This window comes from Hippocampus comes, unplaced genomic scaffold (genome assembly GCF_001891065.2).
Source record: "Hippocampus comes isolate QL1 unplaced genomic scaffold, H_comes_QL1_v1.1 scaffold105, whole genome shotgun sequence".
In the NCBI taxonomy this organism is placed as follows: Eukaryota; Metazoa; Chordata; class Actinopteri; order Syngnathiformes; family Syngnathidae; genus Hippocampus; species Hippocampus comes.
The window spans coordinates 2,745,053-2,770,960 of record NW_017806235.1 but is presented as its reverse complement, the minus strand read 5'-3'; the positions used below and the strand labels follow the sequence as shown (position 1 = coordinate 2,770,960).

At 43.4% G+C, this 25,908-nt stretch overlaps 1 protein-coding gene across 4 annotated transcripts; it reads left to right on the top strand.

Moving 5' to 3' along the window:
* Positions 1–1,286: 1,286 nt before the first annotated feature.
* On the top strand, positions 1,287–24,328 carry camsap2b (calmodulin regulated spectrin-associated protein family, member 2b). 4 transcript variants are annotated; one of them, XM_019856820.1, is made up of 24 exons: positions 1,287–1,681; positions 1,824–1,975; positions 6,273–6,532; positions 10,699–10,878; positions 11,905–11,988; positions 13,822–13,854; positions 14,768–14,909; positions 15,666–15,805; positions 17,338–17,428; positions 17,524–17,619; positions 17,702–17,771; positions 17,855–18,136; positions 18,378–19,041; positions 19,354–19,500; positions 19,576–19,789; positions 20,612–20,783; positions 20,955–21,618; positions 21,907–22,043; positions 22,304–22,518; positions 22,589–22,688; positions 22,911–22,976; positions 23,236–23,351; positions 23,446–23,564; positions 23,780–24,328. In XM_019856820.1, the coding sequence occupies exons 1-24, from the start codon at positions 1,632–1,634 to the stop codon at positions 24,077–24,079; spliced, it is 4,494 nt and encodes a 1,497-aa protein (XP_019712379.1). In that variant the 5' UTR covers positions 1,287–1,631; the 3' UTR covers positions 24,080–24,328. The 4 variants fall into 4 exon arrangements, with proteins under 4 accessions (XP_019712379.1, XP_019712380.1, XP_019712381.1 ...); XM_019856821.1 differs by lacking the exon at positions 13,822–13,854 and having other exon boundaries at positions 1,288–1,681; XM_019856822.1 differs by lacking the exon at positions 22,911–22,976 and having other exon boundaries at positions 1,290–1,681.
* Positions 24,329–25,908: the final 1,580 nt, after the last annotated feature.

Here is a 25,908-nt window from a genome sequence, read left to right as displayed (position 1 = left end):
AGGTCAGATTCTGTTTACGTGAAATTTCGCCTGAAAGCCAGATATCCCTAATTTTTGGTCAGTAGGGTATAAACGTGATTGGTCCACATGATTTGTGGCAAACTCAGTATATGAAATGCTAACTTATATTGCTGCCTGGTATGAAATTTGTCTGATCAACACGTGTCAATGGAAAAGAACTCGCCTGCTGCACTCTTTGAAAATTATTGCCATCTGGATTGATCCAGAGTGGGTTATTTCCTTTTTGATTTAGGGGGTCGGCTCAAATCAGGAAACTCTTTTATCAACCAACAATTGCTGAGCGTCTGCAGGAAAGAGGGGACAAAAAAAATAAAGGGTTAGGAAACAATTATAGCATTTTTCACAACTTATAAGATATACGTACAGTGGATTCATCATGGAAACTGAGTGGTTTTGTTTATTAAGTAACTTCGAAGTTACACGCAGTCACAGCCATACACACCCGCAAGGTCTTATTGCACCAAATTTACTGCTTTAAATGTTGTCATATATAAACTTCAATGAATTACCTCTGAACCCTATACACTGGGACGACACGGAAAAGCTAACTTCCGGTTCGCCTTGTTTTCTATCTACCAAGCGAATGCTCATGCTTGGAAGCTTACAGAAACCCAGAGGTTATGTTGTACTCTTCGGTTTTATTTCCAAAGTGTTACTTTAAGAATTAAGAGGGAATGAACGCAAAACGATTAATTTTAGAGTCGCTTGCTTGTGAGCTTGCCGTTGGTAACTTCCGCGTTTTTCTTATTCGGCGATGTTTATGGCTCTTTACTGCCACCTTTTGGATTTATCTGGCTCATGCATCCAGCTCTATTTTGTACAGTACGCCAAATTAAGAGGGATTTTAATACCACAGCGTGTCCAGTCGACATTTCAATATATTTAAATTCCAGAATATATGTTGTTAAAACCACGCGCAAACCTTCCAACGGGGGCGACAGGAAGCTTAAAAAATAAAATAGACCAGATGAATTATTTCTCTTCTTAATACTCAACTCAACTCAACTGTATTTATAGAGCACTTTCAAACAACCATCGCTGCATACAAATTGCTGTGCATGGAGCAATTTAACATATACAACAAACAGTAAAGCAAATCGGTAATAAAGACGGTAGAAAGCACCGAACAGCAAAAAAAAAAAAAATACATGTCCTTAATTTTCTCCAATGACAAGAACGGCATTGTTTGCAGTGCTGCATACAAATATCGCAGTGGTATTTTAAAATCGAAATGGTATTTTTAGTTTCATTAATATGTAGAGAACGAAAATAATTACAGTGGTTGATACTGAGAGCAAATATGGTTGAATGTTATATCAAAGGGTGAACTTGGGAAATGTGGGTATGAATAAACAAACAACAGCAACAAAGTCTTGGATACACGATCGAAATGAATAATAGTACTGGGTGGGTGGATCGAGCATGCGCAGTTCACTCAGTGCTCGGCTCGGTTCGGTCAAAAAAACGCAGAGACGGCTCGGTGAGGAAAGACGGAGCAAGGAAGGACAAGAAGGGGGGGAAATGAGCAACATGGATACGAACGTCCTATTACAGTAGTGTGAAAGTTTCTCCTGGAAGCCCCGTTATCCCAATGGGTGTCGTGCTTGGGAATGAGGAGATATCCAGTCAACTGCAGCACGAGGAAGGACGTGACAGTGATGTGAGTTTGGAATTGTGATCCTTCAACCATCTGAAAGCTATATTTCCCCAAGCTGCGTTTGAGTTCCAACGGACGCGATGTCACCCGTCGGGAGGAATTCCTGCGCTTGACTCGCTTCGGTTCCTCCTCGATTCTGCCGCAGTGGAGCAGAGACGATGGGAGATGCGGCGCACGACGGCGGCGTTAGGCGGACTTTCATCGTCCCTGCCATAAGGAGCTTTGAGCACTATGATTTCACCAGGGCGAAGATCTCCTCCAGCCTGACGTGGTTGGTAGCGAAGGCCTTTGGCTCGGGTAGGTGGCGCCTCCATCATCTTTTCCCATCCGTGGAAAACTGAAAACTCTTTAACCCTTACATCCTCTTTTGGTCGAAATTGACCCGTTTTGACATTTAACAGCCATACAAAATAACCGAGGTCGTTCTGCCACATCTAGATTTTTATTTTTTTGAAGGAACACATCTAAAACGTGTTACAACGTTTGTGTACACTGAGAAGTGGCGTTCCGAGTCCGAGACCCCACGTCCCATAATAAGTGCCTTGACATAGGCATGAGACCTGTACCTGGAAAAAAAAAGTGCCTGCCAAAATGCACTTTCCCTTTTCTCTGAAACATTGATTGAAGATTAATCATCCATTTATTAATGTCAGACAAGTTATGAATACATCTGCTGAGTGTCCCGCTGGATTGTGTGTAAGACGCAATTGGTCATAATTTTCCACATGGTCACATATCAAACACACTGTGACTTGTCTATTGCTAAATATTATTCCCCAATGGACAAAAACTGTAACTGTCATTGATACTGCACAATCATTTTCATCATTCATCAATGATTAGTTAACAGGAGTGTTTGTAACCATTATAGAGCTAAGGCAAATATTTTACATTCGGAAAATCCCACGGGACACCAAACAATTATATATGGCAATATAAGGCTCTCGTGACATCTCGGGTTTTCTCACAAATGTACTTACTCAAGTGTCATTCTGCACAATCATTTTCATCATTCATCAATGATTAGTTACAGGAGTGTTTGTAACCGTTATAGAGCCAAGGCAAATATTTTACATTCGGAAAATCCCACGGGGACACCAAACAATTATATATGGCAATATAATGAGGCTCTCGTGACATCTTGGGTTTCCTCACAAATGTACTTACTCAAGTTGTATAAATGGCAACAAGTGGATGCACTGGTAATTGTACCTTCTGCCATGTAGCGGAAGAACATTTTATTGTTTTGGCTGTCACTACAAACTACATCACTGGCATAGATAGATAAACAAAGCTACGTTACGGAGGGTGTAAAAGTAGTGCTTTTGGATTCAGAGAGTCCATAACCAAGGAAGTATTTTCAGCTTTCTTAGGTCTGAGGAATTATGCAATAGTCTTAATAGTTGGCAGTCAACTTTCATTGGAACCAACCGTCCCTGCACGAGTCTTTACCATTTCTTGTCACTCGCATTTCTAAGTCACTGGACTTAACTGCTTGATGTGGATTTGTGCAGTTTTTTTTTTATTGTTGTTGTTAATCCTCATGCATGTAAGCAAATGCTCATCGGCTGTGGAACTGCTCGTGGAAGCTTTAAACAGCTGTGTGCCCACTTGATCTGTTCAAACGGGCAACAAATCTGAGAAAAGAACAATCAAATGGCGCACGATTGAATGCCTCCCATTAATCAGACACTGCGTTAAACCCAGCCGCATCATGATTCCTCTTGAACAACCAGAGATCATGAACTGATGGCGCGATGAACAAGATAGACAGGGAAGGCAACATGTGAGAACACCATACTGTTGCTCTTTGAAACCCTCCTTTTGCCTCGTTTTCTTTTTTTCTCTTATCCATCTGGTGACATACTTTCCGCTCCGAGCGTTGCCAAGAACTGTGGCCCAATTCATAGCCATAACCGAGAGCTTGTGGGGCCTGGATTGGAATAAATGTTGTTTGTGTAGAGAAGACCGTTTTCAAAAATAACTACCAGTAATAGCAATAAAAGCAGATAGGACAGGGCCTCGAATAGGTTACAAGTGTGGTTACATAACAAATTAAACACCACTGTAATTTCAATTTTGTCTTTTGGATAGTATTTCCCTCCCTCTCTCTTTCTTTCCCTCCGAATGTTGTGAACTGTTTCCATGCCAGTGCTGTGTTCAGCAGAAAAAATGGAGTTGGGAATTGCTGTAGTGGCGGCGCAGCTCAACGTGCCACAGCTGACATCGTGCTCTTCTTCATTCAACCGCCCACGTCACGAAATTACATAGTTCTAGGACCAGTCATGAGTCCCTCACTTTTCCCCCGCTTCATACGGTGTCCTTGGTTGCAATTGTTCATGTTCCACTCCAGTCCAATAGGTGGCAGTGATGCACATTGCAAAGTGGTTGGCAATTGTTTCAAACAGAAGGAGCCATATTCAGCAGTTTTTGCGGTTTTCTCAGTAATAAATGAAAAATCCCGAATCTTGACCAAAATGATTTTCTATGTTGGATCACACAACATCCCTCCTTAAAGTTTTAGAGAAATTATTCAGATAGTTTTTGGTTTCTGATGGTTATGCTTGGTGCTTTGGGGGGGAGTGCTAAAGTGCAGAAAAAAATGAATGATATGCTACATTGTTCAATTCAGACAGAGCCGTGACAGTCATGTGTCATTTGTGTGCCATGCAATGATAGCAGACCTCGCAATGACCCGGGCTGGCTGTGATGTAACCAGCATTGCCGGCGCTCACTCTACAGATGCCCTTAGATGGGTGTGATGCTATTCGCTTTTATCATCAAAGCACAGAAGAGGGACAAGGGTACAAGAGTGCCACAGTAAATTTGCATTACCGTATTAACTTTACAGGGTGTCCAAAACGATTCATTGCAATAAGGGCTTGAAGCTAAAAACAAATGGCTTCTATCCGTTTCATGATAAAGTACATATCATGAAAATAGTTTACTGCAAGACTGCAGTGGATTTTTGAAAGGTTCACCGCTTTATTTTTCCACCAAGTATAGCTGCGATGTTAGCAGATAAACATTGCTGAGCTGTGTCCTGGGGGTATCCCAGGCAGCAGTCATCTACGTTCCTGGACTTCCTGTTGTAGTTACTTCCTGTCTTTTTCCTCTTTGATGGCCAACACAAAAGATATTTTCCCCTTTAGTCCAGGCAGATTTTCTTTTATATCAACAAAAAAACGTTTTCAAATATGTTCTGTAGCGTAAAGGCCACCCAGTTGCACACAAAAGAACATTGTGAACACTTAGTTTGAGCATTTTCCCTTCACAAAGGCTGGCTCTTTCATCGAGAGCTCCATTACAAACTGCTTGATGAACTCATTGAATAGCTGTGACTAGCTGCTACAGGATTTCTTATAAAGGCGAGCGTTTTAATATGCCCGCTGGTTTAAATTCTGCGCTTTTGTCACTAAGCTCAAATTCACGGAGGGGGGTGTTGGTGGTGGTGGTGGGGGGGGGGGCTGCGTTAACCACAACCACTGGAAAACGGTAGCGGTTCAATCACAAGTTGTGTTTCTTTTTTAGAACTGAACTTCTTTGCGGCAGTTTATTGGTAGGAGCAAAGAAGGGAAAATAGATTCCTTCATTGTTCTTTATTCCCGATGCATGATTCCTATGCAAGCAGAGGGAAAATTCTCACCAGGAATACACACTTAGACTAACTCGGACTGGATCACAAACTGTACATGTGCACACACAGGGCCTTGTGTGAACATAAGTAGAGGTGAGCGCCAGTGTGTGAGACACGGACGACCATGTGACTAAACAAACCGGGTGACAGATATGCTAGCGTGTGTATTGCACACTGGTGTCTGTGTGGAATGAGGATCCCGCACTGTGTGAAGACAACGCTAATCCCGTTACCTCATCACGTAAATCAGATTTGAAGAAAGGAGCAGCATGTCCTATTTTGGAACACTAACAGACATGTCATTTACAGCAATAGTCATACATTCCGGTGAAGATTTAATCTGTCGACTTGTTAAATGTTGGATGAACTCTGTGAGAGCGTTAATGTGATGCACTGAGATAAAAGAGTTTGGAAGCAGAAAAAAAAAATATTTTGCATGTATATGATACTCTGCAAAAATGTTCGGTTACTTCTATCTTTATTTAACTCTTGACAATTTCCCACAGCTGTCTGTCAATAAACGATTGGTTGACTTCAAGCTTTAAACGTTGGTGTGGAGTAAATGGTATAGGCGACTAGTTGACTGAGCGGTTCAACTCTACTCGTATGTAATATGGATCATATGTCTAAATTTGATCAGCTCCCATGATGGACTGGAGGGAAGAAGAAAAAAACAATGAATAAAATGAATATTGTAAGGGCATGTAAGAATCTTTCTCAATGTTCTGATTTCTTTTTAGCCGGTGTTGCATTGATCACATCAATGAGCCGTGAGGAGTTTTGTGAACATGTACCTTAAGCTCCCGGAGCTCCCATCATATGGTCCTTCTTTCGACAGCAAACTAGTTGAAAACTGATTCACACTTGATATGATTTGCCTCAAATCATTTTATCAGCAGCATTGTTCCCATCTGCAGTTTGTTGGTTGAATCTCTCTCACTCTCTCTTGCCATACAGACGAAGTGCCAGATGAGCTGGTGGAGCCTTTCTACAGGGACCAGTACAACCAGGAGCACCTGAAGCCACCGGTCGCCAGCCTCCTCCAGTCTGCTGAGCTCTACTGCCGAGCGGGAAGCCTGATTCTTCGAAGCGATGCCGTTAAACCTTTACTGGGTCACAACGCCGTCATCCAGGCTCTGGCCCAGAAAGGTTTATATGTCACTGACCAGGACAGGCTCGTCACAGAGAGAGATCTGACCAGCACGCCTATACTCATGGTGAGTCATCGTGGCGTGATACTGTATATTCAAGGATTACGCGTCTATTTTTGTTCTACTATTAGACTTCCCTTCAAAAAAAGAGAGAATAATTTACAGAAAAAAGACGTTTTTCATCGGAAAGGTCAAAGGTGAAATCTTAAGGAGAAAAAAATTGTGGTGACGATGTCATGGAATCTGCATTAAGCATTGAATCAGACTGTTCAAGTGCCACCAATTTATACAGTGTGAGGGAAATATTTGCGTAGTATCTGAGGATTCTTACAGCCCTTGTCAATTTCTTCTTCAAAATTGGAACGATTGTGTTTATGATATTACAATGAGCCGTTCACCTGATGAGGTTCTAAGGAGTGTGGACAGTACTTTGGCATAACCACAAGGGAAGCACATGTGGCAGAAAAGTCTCACGGTTGGCCACCATCATTTCAAAAAGTGTCTGCATTGCAGTGTGCCCTCCCCTCCCAGACTCCTCCTCCTGCCATCCTTCCCCGCCGCCCCCTCCCCTCTCTCTCTTTGACACCTGCCTCCAAATGGTCTCTGCCACCAGCCTTTCTTTAAGGACAATTCCCTCTGCAAGTGTAGCTCATCACAAACCTTAAGTTACATCTGAGCAGGAATGAGTCTTCCCACTACAACACAGGTGTCAAACTCAAGGCCCAGGGGCCAGATCTGGCCCGCCACATCATTTTATGTGGCCCGCGAAAGCAAATCAAACATGCCGACTTCCATGATGCTTGCTAAAATCTCTACCAAAGTTTAAAATTCTCATATGTAATCAATAAGAGACATCGTGTCAGCATTTTCTTGTGACCAAACCCCTCATTACAGTAACTTAAACAACAGTGGAATAAACCGTGATTATTGACTTTTTATGTGGTTTCAGTCATAATGGCCCTCCAAGGGAAACGGTAACTAAATGTGGCCCACGACAAAAATGAGTATGACATCCCTGCACTACAAGATGTAGTTTTGCCAAACAGATGTTTTGAATCTTCGGAGGATCATTCTAAATCACCGGTCAAGGACGTTTATATGTGTCCAGTGTACTGTAGGAACAATAATGTAGGCGGGGGTCGGGCGGTGGGGATCTGCTACAATGCTCAAGACCATTTAATTTCATAACTGAGAAAGTCAGAGACTAGCATTGAGTTTAGGCGACTTGGGTGTAGGGTTGGGGAATATAATCGATCTGCCTAGCTATGTGTCCTGTGCAAATGAAATTAACGAGGCAATTCCAAAATAACATCGTCAATCAGATGTCGATTTTTTCAAAGCTTTGGTCACAAAGCTTCACGAATGTTCAAAATGCTCACCAGTCACCATCTGTGATACAACAAACATTTCCCTTTTTTGCTTTCCTCTTTGTTTGTGTTGTCCACTTAGTCAAGCCAGTGTCTGTTTTCGATTGTGGATAGTTATATTTCGTCACTGTAGGGTGACCCGGGCCCAAAGCATTATTCTTTACAGTTTCTCCTTGAGTTGTTAAACATGTATACAGTATCTGCAGCTTTCAAATCCATCAGTTTTTTATTTATTTATTTTTTTATTGAATGCCAAAACCCTTGCGTTTCATTTTGAGTTATAGGCAGTAAAACTGATGACCTCATGCTTTTCCAAAGACTGTATAAGAAGAATAACTCATGTCGAGGAGCAGGAGTGTGGCAGTGAGTCAGTCAGTCGTAGGACAAATGGATGCAGAAGAAGAGCGATGGGAGGGTCGGGTTGCTGATGAGTAGAAACCGTTAATAAAAGAGCGAGATGAGGAGTAAAGGAAAAGCGTGGCAAGCACGAGGGACGCCGCAAAGGAGGAGAACATGATGTGCAGTACTGCAGCAGAGTGGAGGGTGGAGTCTCGCAGTGAGTCAACGTGTGTCTGCTGCATGTCTGACTGCCACCCCTCCCCTTTCCATGAAACACGCGTACACCGCAAAATCTGTCAGACCTTCACCAATGTGGGCATGACCTCCTCCGCTTTAATTATCTGCTGAGTGTTAAAAGACGGATATGAAAAAGAGTTAGAAGGGGGGAATAAGTAATCGAATTTGTCTGCATGTACCCTTCACGTCATGAGGGATTCCAATTGGATATTTTGTTTTTATGTTGTCGTTTGTAACTGAGCCCAGCGAGTAGGTGCAAAATTCTGCCATCATAACCCTTCCTTTGCTCTCCTGTTGTGACTACCTGTAGAAGCAGAAGACATTTTGGAGAGGGGCGGGTGGGGGCTTGGACAAGGAGGCTACTTATGTATTTGCTCAGCTGTTATTGACCTTTAAAAATACCTTTGAGCAGGGTCACGCACAAACTCACACTTACAGTCTTGCAAAAAATAGTGAGGATGAATACTGACGGTCCTTCGAGTTTGACCGCTGTGCCATTTTCACACCCTTATATGGTGTGTGCCTGTCACCAAGAATGGGCTTTCCTTTCTGGCTTCTCCACACACAAATGGACGCACGACACACAAACACAAGGCTTTTAAGTCCATGCTAGAGTTGGCAGGTGTCTGTCGACTTGACCATTAGTCGAAGTACATTTCATACAATAGGTAAAAAAAAAAAAAGACATTGTAGAAGGCTTTTTTTCCGTTTTAGGTGCTCAAAGCAAGGTCTGCAAAGGCATGTACCAATTTGATATGGAAGAACTTGACTCACCTCTGACCTAAACCCCATTTAAGCACCTCTACGACGAAACAGAAGACATCTCTCTCCTTCAATAACAGTGACTGCTGATCTCACATTATTCTGGATGAATGGACAAAATTCTCGATTTTTTTTTCTGTCAGAAGAGAGGAAACTTTTACAATTACTAGTCGTGCACAGTTAGCTGTGATGGATGGCAAAACAGTATTTCAGAGTGGCTTTTTTAAAATTTGTGTGTCTTGAATTGATTGAAAGATTTGCGTATCGGATTACTTTTTCCAAATGAGAAAAATGAGCCTCGTCATTTTCCTTTCAGATCAAATGTGTTTGATTTTCTTGTTATTATAGACAGTCATAAAAAAAAAAAAAAAGAAAAAAAAAGTGCTGCTGACATCGGGCCCTTTTTAGTCAGGTTTTGGTGTCACGTATCATACTTATTCTTCTCGAGTAGTATCCTTTGAACGGGCATATTTCTTTCTGAGCACGCTGTCTGTTTTGATTGGCAAGACGAGCATGTGGAGAAGACGTCAAGCACCACCCCAGACTCGTTGCCTTTTTGTGTTTTAGGGAAACACACTGTGCTAGCCAACAGAACAGTCGCTGGCGGAATGAGGTCTTATAGGTTACGGAGCAGCTGACTTGAGATGTTTGTTCAGTCAGGATGGATGCTTTGTGAAGCATTAAGTGACCCGCAATGTGACAGGAAAGGGAAGTGGAGGTGAAATGGCCCGCCTGGCCTGGCTGTCCTGGCCCAGAGTTAGATTAGAAAGGCCAGCAGAATGTCAAGCATTGTGTACACTAGGGACCCTATTTTCATGCCCAGTGCAAGCCCAGCACAAAGTGCAATCTAACTGTGCGCATGGGTGGAGTTTTCTTTCATTTGGTATTTTCGGAAAGGGGCACAGTTTAAAATGGGCGTTTGCACCGTGGTGGGAGTGAACACACCTAATTTTATTCCCGGCCAATCATTCCCTTCAGTGCAGCGCAGGAGAGGCACGCATTCTACCTGGTGGTAGTATAATAGACTTGCTGAAATCCGTGCATGAGATCAAAGTGTGCTAAGCAGGTTTATATGGAACTGCAAGACGATCTCCACTTGCGGATGATGTGAAGTTGGCCGCTGCAAAGTACCTTCCACTCCCGAGCTTATGTCTATGTGAGATAAACATTAAACTACTTTAAAGGTCTACGTCTTTTGTTTTGCATGAGATATCTTCAAGAGCTATCCCCAATGACAATATCTGATGTTTAGGCTACGTTTTTTATATATATATTTTTTTATTATTACATTTATTAAATGCTATAAATGCCATCCTAGATTTCGACATAGTATGACTTCTGAAACAAAATGGAGTCAGGCCTTTCCCAGTTTGATTAGTTCAGAAAAAATATGAAATTGAAATGAGTTATACCGTCCGTCCCTGTGTACAATTACGCAATATCATGAGACTTTTAGGTAATTTGACACATCTCTGTTGGTTCTCATGAGCAAATTAGCATGAGTATACTTGATTCATGTTTCTCCAGACATCCCACTTGGCACTGATAGACACGCTGATGATGGCTTACACGGTGGAGATGATGAGTGTGGAGCGGGTGATGTCCTGCGTCAACAGACATTGTTCCGCAGGGCCCTCGCACATCGACAAGCAAGTCCTCGAGCAGCCTTACGACACGGAGGATGCCATCACCATGTGGCTCAACAAGGTAAGACGTTCAGACCCTATTCCGCCTTTGTCAATATTAATGTTTGTGCCATGATAATTGAAGAAGCAGTTAGGTTCACATTTAATTATATCAGAGAGCTTATGTAGCACCAAATGACATTAGCCTCTCATTTCCGCTTTAGTGTGCCTCGTTGTCACATAACGGAAAAGGCTATCTTTTTGCGGCTCAAACCTGTTATTGTGTGTCGGCATAAGAAAGATGCCAGATGAATAGTGTCCATTTTTTTCCCAGATCAGAGCAGTGGTATTTGATCGACATTTGAGCAAAGCGAGGTTGCAACGCATTCAGCAAACCCTGCCATAGCAACTGAGACCAGAGAGAACGGCTTGATTTCACAAACGAATAATCATCAAACCACATTTTCTATACTTCAAGATTTGGTTTTTATAATTATTTAAATTTGGCAGGGTTAATAACCCTCTTCCCTGCGATGTATCCAAATCTAAAGCCATTAATTTTCACTTTACACGGACTTGAAGCTTCAAGAGCATTGTTGTGTCTCTGAGTACATCCTCACACTGGTGCCTCGCCTCTTTTAGCACGGCATTTTTTTATTTGAAATACACAAAACACCAGTGGATGTCTGTAAATTGTACAAGAAATATAATATAAATTCTGCAGTCCTCATGATCGCTCATTTCATGTGATCGCTGTTCACATTGTCTCGCCAAAGGCAAAAGGACTTATTTGTAGATGTTCAAACACATGCTGGATTGTTTTCATTTTTCAGAAATTGCACTGCATGCTTTGGATTGGCTGATTAATTCCTGCATCCCCAGGCCAAGATGTTGCATCACAGTTTATAGTTTATATGGAACCTTTTAAGAGTAAGGGCAGTAATTAAAGGTGGTGCTGAAAGCAAAGTGTCATTTTATGTGTGGGGGGGCTTTTGTTCCTCTCTTTCAGTTTTTCCCACCCCTCAACACAAACCCACCAACAAGCACATCACCGGTAGATGCCTTTTTGAAATTTGACCTTTGTTATGCGATCTCTGTTGCTCCACAGGTGAATGAACACCTGAGGGACATTCTTGTTGAAGAGCAGAAGTTGAAAGAAGGCTCCGATCAAGAATCAAATTCGACGCCCAAGGTAAAACCAAATCAAGACTAGGAAAGGTTCTTTATAACTACTTGCCCAGTTTAAATTTTCAAGAACAAGAAAATAAGCTTAGCCTTAGCATTATGATGAACAAAACTCAAATTTTCACATTTTCTCATTTAAATAAAGTAAAAGTTCACATTTGTCTTCAGTCTTTACGCTAATCACACACGTCAATAGTTATAATATTGCTTTCGTTCACATTTTTCATGCACCTGTAGTATAAGACCTCATTGAATTCTTCAAAAGTGAGTTTTTTTTTTTTTTTGACTGAAGACAAGAGGCTTTTCTATTATTTTGTCACCTCGCCGAATACCTGTACTAAGCATAACATTTACAGTCGTAGTGTCATGTTTGCATCTATTCAAGAAACCCAACAGTACTGTATGTGGCTCCCACAGATCTGTCTGCTAAATAGGCAATGACAGATGAACCGCTCAGTCATGCCCCAGCTGCAGGGAAATGTTGGCACGAGCTGCAGCATTGCTGTCAGAGTGGACAAAGATGGGAGAGGAAGACAGAAGGGGGGAAAGTGAGGACAGGCAGTCAGAGTGAGGGAGAAAAATGTGGGAGACAGGGATGGGGCTGCTCAGTCAGAATAGGCCTGGATGTTATATAAGGATCGTATGACACAACAAGCACGTGGAGAGACAGATGCACATTTCCACACTCAAATATACTGCGACGTGACGACAGTGCCTAATTAGGTCAACTAATCCGTGTTTCGACTAAGTGAAACAATTCAGCTCCGCTCACAAGTGACACAGCAGCACAGCAGTGTTTTAGGGCGGAAATTAATCTGCACGCAAATGTACCTTTGTGGTTGGCCGGCTCCTTCTGTACACAAGCATTGTATGTGATTGACAAAGCAGGTTTACTCAAATGTATCCAACCTAACTGTTTTCACTTGTTATTATCAAAAAAAAAAACAAAACATTGAGACTCATATTTGTCCCCCCTTCCCCCCAAAGCTGTTGTCCTGTGTGACGTTACGCTAAATGAACGAAAGTATTTTGACACCTACCGAGAGGGAAAATGGTCGAAAATGTGGAGCTGCAGCTTCCTCTGTTCCGCCAAGTCTTTCTACAAGATGTTTGCGTGTGTCTGTGGATGCGACTCGTTTGTTTGATGGGGTTGAGGTCCGGGTTCTCAACTCCTTCCGCATCAAATTTATCCAAGCGTGTCTTTAAAGACCTTGATTTACCACGCATGTTAATTTGCATATTACAACAATGAGCGAGGGTGACGTCTTTTTAAAGTGTGCTCACTCACTCTCTGCTGTGGGAGCTCGAACAGACAACAGACGTCTATTCATTGAGCTGGATACACTCGGAGGAGCCAATTTGACACACACACACACACACACACACACACACACACACACACACACACACACACACGCGCGCGTGCAGGAGCACAAGACACTGTCTATTCTAGGATGTGTGAATAATCATTAACAGAGGTCTTATGACTAATTGCAAAAGCACGTTTGTGGGCGGAGACTGTGAGAATGCTTAGACCAATTATGACAAATTCACTCCGTATTGACATGTAATTCTTGCTCAGATCGAGGTTAAATGTCAACGTTGATATTGTGATGGCTGGATGAATTTTGACCTATTTGTGAATTACTGTATCTTAGTTTGTGCAGATCTGCCTTGTGTGTCGATCACGGATTAGCACCAAAAAAATTGATGGATGGATGGATGATTTTCAAGTTATGGGAGCTTTTGTCCCTTTAGTGTATACAGCATCAGAACCTGCCTGTTACTAGCTCTAATACCACTCTCTCCTGTTGTTGTCCAATCATCCTTCACCATCAAGTCTTCCAACAAATGGTACTGGAGACTTGTACCTGTAAGTCCATTCAGTCATAAAACAAACTTCTCCCAAAACCTTGTATCTAACCAGAATCCTGTCACATTTGCCCTTCTCCATCTCCAGTCCTCACTGCATGCAGCCTCAAACCATATCCCCAGATTTAAGTATAATTGATCTGCATTTGGTGGATGAGACAGAGAATGTGCCGTAATGAACGATGCAGACATGACTCTGCTAGTCTGTGTTTGTAGCTAAACTGGGAGTTTGAGACAAATGTAGTAATGCTGTCTTTGGGGATTGATGTGGCCCACAGGCAGGGTGACTCAGAAAATATCTGCAGTTCGGAAGCCTGTTATTCAGCTCTAACGCTTAAGTGCCGTCTACTACAGCAGTGTTCCCCAACCTTTGTTGGAAAATCTTGTGGCGCACTACTCCCCAGCCACAAAAAAGTCACAAAAAGTACTATGCATATGTACTGAACCGATGATCCTCTCCCCTATGTACCTACTAATTTATTTATGCAGTCTGAAATTATGGCCAGTTTAGTTCAACGCAAAGCTACTATTGTGTTGTTTGAGTGGCAACAGGTGAATAGCAGGTGAATTGGACCTTTCGCCATCCAGTGGCGGAGTATTTTTAATCGTTCCGCCTGTCACAATACGTCGCTGGTATAGACAGATGAACAATATACATTTACAGTAAATGCAACCATATTTTTGACGAATGAAGTGACATTGTGAAAGGTGAAAGATGTTTGACAGATTTGTTAGGATTAATGCTGCCACTTGCATCTGATTATTTGCATGTTTAATTGGTTGGACTTGCCACCCTGTGCTTCCCTCCCCAATTTGTGTGCATGAAAAAAAAAAAGCGCTGTATATAACCAGCCCGACGAGACATACAGTACCATATTTATGACATTGTCTTTGTGTCAATGACATGGTTTCAGGCTCGCTACAGGAGGGCGCATGCCCAGCAGAACAGTGCACCCTTGCTCCCCCTGGTGGACAATCTGCTGAAGGACAACACAGATGGCTGCGCCCTGGCGGCTCTGCTGCATTTTTACTGCCCACGGGCTGTTCGATTAGAAGGTAGGGGTCCACATGTTCTCTGCGTAGGTTTCGTTGTTGTTTTATCGCACTAGAAAACGATGAGCAAATCCACTAAATTGACAGACAGCTACACACAAGCGATCAAGCCGAAAGCAGCCTGTTGGAAGTTGTGTGTGTGTGTTGACCGAAAGCAGTGACGAAGACGATGACCTTAAAAAGACTGCAAGGCAGGAAGGAAGGAGGAAAAACAAAGGCCATTTTTCTCTGCGCTTGCTTTGCGCTAGCCATTTCTAAAAATGCTCCGGGTTGGGCTGTGATTGGTCACAAGGGCTGTGTGACGTAGGAGGACTCGCCGGCTGCTATTTCAAAGATAAACAGCTCAAGCGTCTGTGCTCTGAGCGCTCTCACACATGAGTGCACCAGATGTGAAAGTTGGCTAAATTTCTCATCTCAATTTAAAAATGTCATACATATGTTTGTTGACAGTTTGTTCCAGTAAAAGTTAAACTGAAAGAAGTTTCGTATAGGCGCACAAGTCTTGATGAGTCATCTAGTTTCAAGTTTGTCATGAATTATTTTCAGAAAACTGAGGGCAGTTTGAGCAACTGACTTTGTTTACTTAAATAAAATTCTCCATCAGATAATTTTGCTCACATTAAGTAATATTCATCATTCCATTCCACTTTTCTTGTTCTTTTTAAACCCAGTTTTGGCACTATAGGAAATATTTTCTGCAAACATAGCCTTATCTTTCCCTCGTCTTCCTGTCACCCTTCCCCGCCCCCGGCCGAGCAGATATCTGCCTGAAGGAGATCATGTCGCTGGCTGACAGTTTGTACAACCTGCAGCTGGTGCAGGACTTCTGCAGGACTAACCTGAACCGCTGCTGCCACTTCAGCCTGGAGGACATGCTCTACGCGCATGCATCCATTAAGGTAGGCATTCCAGATGAAACTGGTCTGGATAAATTCCTTGTCTTGTGTGTTTCGCCAGATATGATTATTTTTTTGCCTTGAATTATGAGCAAAAATCTGCGAGCAATGTATGGTGGCAGTGAACGCAACTCTAGTCACTTAACAACAAGCAGCCTTTTGGCAGATAGTGAACCATTCTTCAAAAGGGGCTTCAAGCTGTTTCTTGCCAGTGGCTAAATGAATTTTTCTGGCTCAGGCATACTGAGGAAGGCATGCGCTGTTAAATATGCCAAAAGCACTGTACCCCAACACTGCAGGCAACTGCCGCCTCCCTTGTGAGACAGCCGTCAAAAAAACTATAGGCTGGACACATTAAAAAGACATGAGGTGACGACCATTGACAAAGCAGCCGATAGAGAAGAAGTGAAGGAAGATGGTTAATGGTATTTCAATCGTGAATATTTGACAAATGAGTTATGAGGGTGGTCACGGAACAAATGAAATTGACCTCAAGGCACCACCGTAATAAGTGTATGTAGAAATGTCAGTACTGTATAAAGATGCATACAGGAGTATAAGAGTTGTCAATGTGTAAAAACAGAGTTTAGAATTAATTCAGTGAATAAACTTATTTGTAATGATTGAAGCTAATGAAAGGGACGATGCAGAAATGGATGCTTAGTGAATGTGGATTCAGCTGAAAGGCATTAAAGAAAAGTTGTTTTGGAGAATGAAGAGAGAGAGACACAGCGGGATATTACCAATAGGGGAGAATGAGTCATGCAAGGAAAAACTGTCATGCACTAGTACGTGTCGCAGGGCTGACTCTGAGTGGAGTTGTTATTGTGTGGCGGATCATCCGCATGCAAGGACGGTAGAGACATTTTTGTTGCTAGAGCGAGTCTTGTCGCGCCGCCAGACGTAATGAATGTGACAGTCTGTGTGTGACCGGGAGCATCAGTAGAACAGAGGGCAGACCAGTCCTGGCCTGTCTCTGCCTGCCTCTCTTGTTTGCTCCCCTTGTCATCCCCGCTGCTTTGGTATCACAACAAAATCATGGGGACTTAACACACGATACAACCATCAATTGTCGCTATTGCCAATCAACGGCAACTTGCTGTGTAATAGGATCTCTGCGGCGTTGAAACAGGACGAAGCCGCAGTCTTTAGCGGTTCAACAGTGCGTAGCGAGTGTAGGCGGAAACATTCCAATTGTAGGCACAGCTGACTTTCGGACTACAAAACGTCACTATTGTGATTTCGCCAAAGTGTGTTTATTGATTGGTCTGCAACATGCAACATTGCTTTTCACTCTCACGTGATCGGGACTTTCTTTTGTAACTACTTTATGTCCGGACCAGTTATTGCTGCAAAGGGTGGCACAGTAGTAGTAGATAGTAAAATTGGTTTGTGTGTGATAAATATGCCAAGAACATAGAAATCAGGGATGGGGAAAACACTTTTTTTTTACAGCACTGTAATAATATATAAAATGCGCATTCCATCTCATAGTGTATTCTGACATACAATAATGTGCCTGTGTGTTCTTGCAGAGTAACTACCTGGTGTTTCTGGCTGAGCTCTTCTGGTGGTTTGAAGTGGTCAAACCCTCGTTCGTACGTCCCAGAGTCTTTGACCCGAATGGTATAGTCCTCACCTTTACCGATCGACACCAATAGCAACAAGTTATTTGGTCAATGAAATCGTGTAAACTAATTGTAAGCTCTCTAACTCCGCAGCCATTGACCCTGTAAAATCCCGTCGAAATATGGCTCCTGTGTCTAAGCAGAACAATGTTGACATGCCTGATAGCCCGGAGGATGTCTCTGAGGAAGGTATAAATTGCATCATATATATAGAATGGGGTAGAATGCATATATAAACTCGCTGAAACATTTGTCTTTCTTTCTGAATTAGGTGTAATGAAGAGATCTACCTCGATGTCCTTTGTGGACGGTTGTGTTGGGACTTGGCCACAGGAGAGACGGTTTGTACCTCACTTCCGCACCTTCTGTACTAAAACACCGATTTGAATAAATAACTAATTAAAAAAAAAAAATCTTCCCTCAGCTCTTCCACACGCGGAATCTCCTTTGAGATTCCTCTGGATGGAGACGCCACAGTGCCGTCCTGTGAAGCGCCCGCCCTCCACAGGATGACCCGCTCTGCCAGCAGCGATGGTCTCGGGTTCAGACTTCACTTTGCACCTCGAGGTGGCATGAAGCGCCATGTGTCCCTCATGCCAGTCAATGTGAATGGACAAAGTAGAGACATCACAGAAGATGAGGAAGACTTCACTCCCCGCAAACCACTGGGCAGGAACAACACATTCTCAATCAAGAATCAAAGCAGGTGCTTAAAAATATGAACCCAGACATTAGTGACCCCTGATTTAGACTCATCGATGAACCTAACATGCATGTTTTTCGAATACCTGAAGTTGTGCTGCCTAATACAAAAAAATCCAAATTAATAACTTATCATGAATTTTCACAAAAATATTGAACGAAATTTAGTCAAGCGTCGCCGGTAAGCTTTGGGACCCATGTATAAAGTCTCCAAAGCTTTAATGAGTCATCTGCCCTGACCCTAGGCATCCCAATGGAGTCCTCCCTGACACCAATCACCACGGTAACCACAGCGGCCACATCAGTCCCTCGACCCCTCCGAGCATCGAGGAGGCACTCAAAATTATCCACGACACCGAAAGGCCCCACGCCAGCCTGGGCATGGGAGACAGAGACAACGGCTTCTTTCTCCATGATGCTCGACCTTCAGGATCTTCGGGGGCGGTGGGTCAAGGAGTCGACCCGGGTGCAGCTAAGGCCCGGTTCAATGACCGCGACTCTAATTCGCTCTCAACCGACGACACTGGGATCCACGTGAAGACAGAGGAAATCCAAAGCTTGGATGAGGACTCATCTCTGAGAGACTATTCAGATATAGACCCAGACTGTGAGACCGTGACGCGCTCTTGCCCCCTTCCGGAGAGGAACTGGGAAGGCCGGCGTAAAGGGGTTGGTGAGTCAAACCCCGGCAGAGGGGATGGAGAAGACAGGAGTTCAGCTCCCACGCTGCCCAGATCTCACACCGTTAGCCCCGCCTCATCCTGCTCCGGAGGCGGCATGGTGCGCATGACCAGCTTTGCCGAGCAGAAGTTCAGGAAGTTGGAGGGAAGGAGCAGTGGAGGAACCACCCCGGAGAGTTCCAATGTCAACACGCCATATAAACCCCCAGCAAGGAACAGTTACTCACAGGTTTGCTGTCATTGTGATGATCTCATCTCAAACGACTTACAAAAAGTCTATTCGTCAGTGTGAAATGTGGGCCTGTTTAGTTGAGCACAAAGTTATTGTTCGGTTGTACCGACGGCAATACAACACGTTTATTGGACCTTCTGCTTATTCTGATGAACAAGATGCCTTGTTCTGCCTGCACTATACATCGTTGCCGTGTATAAATGAACAAAGATACATTATTTAAGAGTAAATCGTTTTTGGAACAGTTAGTGACACACCTTGGGAATCACTGGCTTGCATTCATGTAATTTCTCCCTGCCTTTTGTTTAGATCGGAACACCCCCTTTGCCAATCACATCACCGTCTCCAGTCACGCCTTCTCCCAAAGATCCCTCCCACCTGATTGCCTCCGAGATGATCCAGCTGAGGATGAAGCTGGAGGAGAAGCGCAGAGCCATCGAAGCTCAGAAGAAGAAAGTAAGAAAAGAAAAAAAAAGGCATTTCAAATGGGCACCGTCCTCGCTGGCAGGAGTCATACGATCCTCTGCGCAGGTGGAGGAAGCCTTCACGCGGCACCGTCAGAAGATGGGCAGAACAGCCTTTCTGAATGTAGTGCGAAGAAAAGGAGTCACGAGTCCGCTCAGTCCCAATTCCAGCGGAGCGCAAACGCCTTCGACAAAGACGCTAAGCAGCCACGGCAGCATGGAGAGGGCGGAGAGATGCAAGCCTGATGGTGCGGCTCCCAAATCTCCCTGTGAAGATGGAGGTGGGAGGCAACCAAGCATTATCACGAGCTAGCTTTTGAGTACAGTGATCCACCCAGTGTAATGCTCTACATAAAATGTTGCAAATTGAGCTACTGAGAATGGAATGAGCTAACACCATTTTCGACATGGTTAAGTGCAGGGAGAAGGCATCTTTTTCTGATGAACGCTGGTCGAAGTCGAGGTTTAGTTGCACTTTTGAAAATCTGGGAGCAGTCCATTATCACTCCCGGCACTTAAGTTTGTATGCCAGTGTATCTACCGGTACTTGTTAGTATAAGTGACTGTTATTGATCATCTTTCATAAAAATATTGATAGATTTGACAGATGTTCAGACACGCTGGCAATAAACTCTTAGCGGCAGCCATTTGGCGGTAGCCATTAAACTTTAAATAACTGTCCAGCAAAATGAGAGCATTTGAATGAGCTCACTCAGGCTCTCCGGGACTCGTTTGTCTTCAATTTTGTTGATGCTGAGGTATTGCAAGCGAACCACTTTTTTTAAAGTAATTGAACAGAAGTCAAACAAATTATTTTCCTGACTTCTGATTTCAAGTATAGAGGTAGGTTTTGGGGGTTTTTTTTTGCGCTAATCGTAACTCCTAACGCTAACCCTTGTAGGGGTTACACTGTAATATGTAAAGGTGATGATACATTCATAAAATTATCATTTCAATACATTACAGTTTTTCGATGGAGGAAAAAAAAAATCACTGAAGATCACATTGACCTCTGCTACAGTATTTTCGCTCAGAATCTCATCCATGAATTGCAATGATGCAACCGACGCCTAATTCTGTATGTGATGCTGGTTTAACCCCAGGGGAGTCGGACCTTGCAGAGTACACTCGCTCAATTGAGAGGCTGAACACGTCACTGGGCTTCCTGCAGACGGAGATGCAACGACTGGCTCAGCAGCAGGAGAGGATCATGTCCATGAAAGAACAACAGCAAAAAGCTTGGGTCATTCCTCCCCCTGCGCCATCACCACACAGGTAGCCGAAACGCCGTGCACCGCACCAATGTGGTTGCTGCCTCAATAAGACGGTGCTGAAAGTTCTTATTTTGTTGTTTTACTATGGAGCTATAATATTGATTTAGATGCCATTCATTGACAATGGAAACCAAGCTGCTTGATGAAATGGTCATTTTTTTTTCCTCCCCAGGCAGCTCCGTGAGTTGCGCAGCAGCAGTGTCACGGGCCGAGCGTCAGCCAGAGGATCGGTGGGTTCCTTGTCCCCCGTTTTGTCCTCGTCAGGTTCCGCCAATCCCGTCAGTCGTCCCTCTGCCGGCCTTAAGCGACGGCCCGCCTCATTCCACGCCAGGACACCTCGGACACCGCGGCCGAACGATCTAAAGATCACACCCATCAACCGAATGCTCAACACCCCCACGTCAGTGGACAGCTTGCCGAGACTGAGGCGGTTCACGTCGAGCCAGACGCACACCAGCTCATTTGCATACCTGAGCTCCGACGAGGGATCCAGGAATAGCAAGAGCTTGGAGACCAAGGAGAGCAAAGAAGACTCTAAGGGCAAAGAAGAGGTGGTGGAGAAGAATTGTGCTGGCACTCCTCCACCTCCTGCAGCCAGAGAGAAAGAAGAAGGATCAGGAGAGCCAGAAGACAGTCGGCGGAGAAATGAAAAGTCGAGGACTCCAGAGGTCTTGTGTCAACCCACGTCTGAGATCCAAGGCAACAAACACCCTCAGGAAAAGAGAGAACTAGTGAAGGTGACGCTGTCTGGACTCTGGACTCCAGAGAGCCAAGCTCAGGAGACAACTGGAGAAACTGGAGAGGACCAAAAGATGTGCTGTGGGTTCTTCTTTAAGGTCAGTTGTGCCAACAATCCAAATCATTTATAGATTTCATGAAGTGCAATACTAGGCTTCAACCAGCAGAGGCGCTGTTGACACGGTCTCAACTTGTTTGCTGTCTGAAGCTTCGTATGCCGTACCCAGGTGAAACCATTTCTCTGGGTAATGTTATGCTCAAAGCAACACTGGTAGTGAAATAGGAGTAGTGTTCTCTGCATCGCAGATTTTTTATTTTTTTTTGTACATCTACTATTATTATGCTTATTATGCTGAGAATGTTTTTCCCCATTCGTCTAACACCAGGATGATGCAAAAGATGAAGAGGACATGGCGGCAAAGAAAGCAGCTCTCCTGGAGAAGAGGCTGAGGAGGGAAAAGGAGGCACAGGAGAAGAAGCAACAGCAGGAGCTGGACCAGGAGCAGAAGAAGGAAGCCGCTCGGTCCGTCGCTTTCACTATGTTTTCGTTTTGAAACCGTTTTTATATACATATTTTACATGACAAAAATCTTGTGGAAAAGCATTTAATTGTTCTGCCGCTTACTATATGTCACTGGCATAGATAGATGAACGATCATAAACAAAATATTCTGACCAGTTAAGTCATATTTAGCTAATTTCCGACACCACACGGTGGTTGTAATTACTGCGTTCAAGTATCTGTTATTTTGTTTAACTTCGGGAACCGTTCCCGTCCATTAGGTTGAAAGCAGAGGAAGAGCAACAGAAGAGGGACGATGAAAAGGAGAGGAGAGAATACATCAAGAATGAGTATCTCCGGAGAAAACAGCTCAAGCTGATGGAGGACATGGATCAAGTGGTCAAGCCCCGATGCGGAAGTCTAAAGAAGAAGCCTCGCCCAAAGTCCATTCACAGGGATGTTATGGAGTCCTCCACTCCCCCTGTGAGAGGAACAGGTGGGTGATGTGCAAATCCCATGCAAAAAATAAAAATAAAAATCATAACCTGTGTAATATTGTGCTGAAGGGGTGCGTCCTCGAGGCTACTCGGTGTCTAGCGTTTCTTTGGCCTCGTTGAATCTGACTGACAATGAGAGCAACCATCAAGATAACAAGAAGTACTACAGGTAAAGCCCTTTCTTACTCATTTGTGAATATTGTTGTTGAGAAGATCGTCCAGGTTTCGGGGGAGGGGAAAAGTTTTATTTTCCTAATATCAGGTCTTTCATATTATAAAATAGGACCGTGTTCTCAATGATGTACTGTGACTTGAGGCATTGTCTGTTATATGTTTTACACATTTTTGTTGTGTCCTTGTCTCCTTTCCCTCTATTGCATGCTTCCCTCAGAGGCAATAAAGTAGCACCTTCTCACGTTCCGTTCTTTCTAAACTCTCCTAAAGAAAGAAAAGGAAGGTCAGTAGTCATACGAACTTCATCAACAATATTTTTCTTTCCTCGTTTCTATACTGGCTGCATTTCCAACAGACGCCATGATGCCACCGCTTAGCTTGACTCAACTTTCCTTCCGGTCCAGAACTGCACAGCTTTGTAGGACTCTGTGATGTCGGCGCACGGGCCGATTGCCATCGCATCATCCTCATCTGTGCAATGTGTCCGTACGTACCTTGTGTACCGTATACCCCAATCATTGTCCGTCTGTTGTCATCTACAGGCCTGAGTCGTCTGAGGGCTTCTCCTCGTGCCCCTCTGCCGGTAGTCGTAACGGAGAGAAGGATTGGGAAAATGATTCAACCACTTCCTCAACTCCGTCCAACACTGAGTACACAGGTATTGGACATTGTGTCTGTTCGCTTTAAGGGATGTTGACTCAGCTTTTACTTTTTTTTTTAAATCAACTTGACACTCTGTTGTTGCACTCCAGGACCCAAACTATATAAGGAGCCCAGTGCTAAGTCCAACAAGCACATCATCCAGAATGCTCTGGCCCACTGCTGCCTGGCTGGAAAGGTCAACGAAGGGCAGAAAAACAAGATCATTGATGTATGTTTTATGACGTTTTCTTGTTCTACTTCCCCTTTTCTCAAACAATTCAAACATCAAAAAACACATTTCAGGACATGTAGGAAAATGCTTTCCACATTCCAAAAACTACCAGTGTCAGCTCTTCAGCATTCATGTGCAATTTTGACAAAATTGCATTCTCTTGTCCTAAAATAACATCTCACTGTGACGTTTTTGCTCTACTCCCTTTGCAGGAAATTGAGAAATCCGAAGCCAATAACTTTCTGGTGTTGTTCCGTGACACTGGCTGCCAATTCCGATCGGTGTACGCCTACTGTCCCGAAACGGAGGAAATCACGCGGCTGGCCGGGATCGGGCCAAAGACCATCACCGGCAAGATGATCGAGCGCCTTTATAAGTACAACTCGGACAGGAAGCAGTTCAGCCAGATCCCAGCCAAAACCATGTCAGCCAGCGTGGATGCCATCACCATTGCCAGTCATCTGTGGCATATCAAGAAGCACGGCACGCCCAAAAAGATGCACTTAAAGTAGCACCAGCGAGCAACAGTCTCTGGAATATGGAGAGCCGTTTGAGCATTTGTTCGATATCCTTAGTATCCAGGTTGAGGTCCACCTACTAGAAGCCTCTTTGTCCTCATTAGTCAGATAATTCCGTGCATTAGTAGAGAAACTTTCTTCAAAAGGTAACATTTTTTTCCACTGCAGTGAATTTGTCTACTTGCAGATTTTTGGGAGAGACTCGTTCACTGTCTTTGTGCTCAGACCAAAGCCATGTCTTGTAAAAAAAAAATATATATAGCTTTTATGCAATCTTGTGCCATGTTGGGGGCCAAGGAATTATGTAGGTGAGGGGAGGAGCTTCATTTCGTCAGGCCATAGCCTTGTCTAGTTGTTAAAAGTGCTTTGTTGCCATCTTGTGGCCTCTATATGCAATTGCAAACCTCTTTGGGTGGGTGTCTACTCGTCGATACTGCCTTTCAAAACAGTTTAACATCTTTGCACACGAGTGGGACAACTTTGGCATGCTACTAGTTCAACTGCATGTTACTAGTGAGGCAAAATATTGCACATGTTGACACCTGCGTTCTACTGGTACTGATAGTGATGCACTAGATATTAACCATAAAAATTTTATAATGTCACTAGTTTTGCCTCACGACTAGTTTTGCCTTACTCCTGGTTTACCAAAGTTGTATATGAATTAAATGCTCAAACCGCTTTCCATACTGGAAACACTTTCAATTCTGAGATCACAACTGGAATGTGGAAGACAAATGAGTACAGGACTTCAACAGCCACCATCTTTTCCTCATGTGCCAAAACAAGACGAAAACAGGCAACTGACGCCTCGATGAAACTCCGAAGTGAATGTCCAGCCTCCCAAAGAGGCAGCGTGGATTCTATGAGCTGATCATGTGCGGCCTTAATGCTTGTTTTGTGTCACTGGGATGTGTTGTCAATGATCATGTCGTTTTTGTCAGTGTCTGTTTGAGTTCACATTGGAAGCAGGCCATGCAAAGGGCCCGCCTGTCTGATCGGGGATCAGATAGAGGCAGCCTGTACGACTGTTGCTATACAGGCATGTTTTTTTTTTGTTTTTTTTGGTATGTGTTTCAAGTGCCAAGAAGAGTATTTGCCATTTCCAGTAATCAACAACCCATTGTGGAATTCACCAGTAAAAGACTCTTTATTTATTTCAATTGTTATTACGCGTCCAACATAATATAGTTAATGTCTTAAATTTATTTGTATATCATTGCAAGTGAATTTCTAGCAGCTTTTGTGTAGCTTTTCTAATTTAACATCCATCTGCATTGTTCCTATGTGTTCAATCGGGGCCTTTTATTAAGTCACAACTTTTTTTTTCCATCATTATTATTATTATTATTTTCTTTTATTTTAAAATCCAAAAAAGCGTGCTCCATCATCAATATCACTAACTGACAAAAATCCCTTCTTGTCCAATGGGAACATACGATCACAGTGTTCTCTTAGATCCTACTGTCCATTGTAAATATTTGTTTATTGACTTCTTTATCCTCAAGTATGCATTAGCACTGTACAGATGTATTTTGGCATACAGTAAAGTATTTTTTGAAACAAAATTTAACATTTGAAGCTGTATACGGATGAAACGGTGCGTTGAAGGAAGGTGGAGCAGATGTGTTGTAAAATGAAACAGGAAGGGACTGTATGAAATATTTTACAGAGACTGAAATAATGATGACACATCATCAATCCTATTTTTTCCAACCTGTAATTTCCATTTTACTTAATATGCTGAACAAACCTTGTACATTTGGTGTGTTTTTCCCCTAGTCTTTGAGCTTTATTAAAATGCAGCAACTTTCAATATGAAT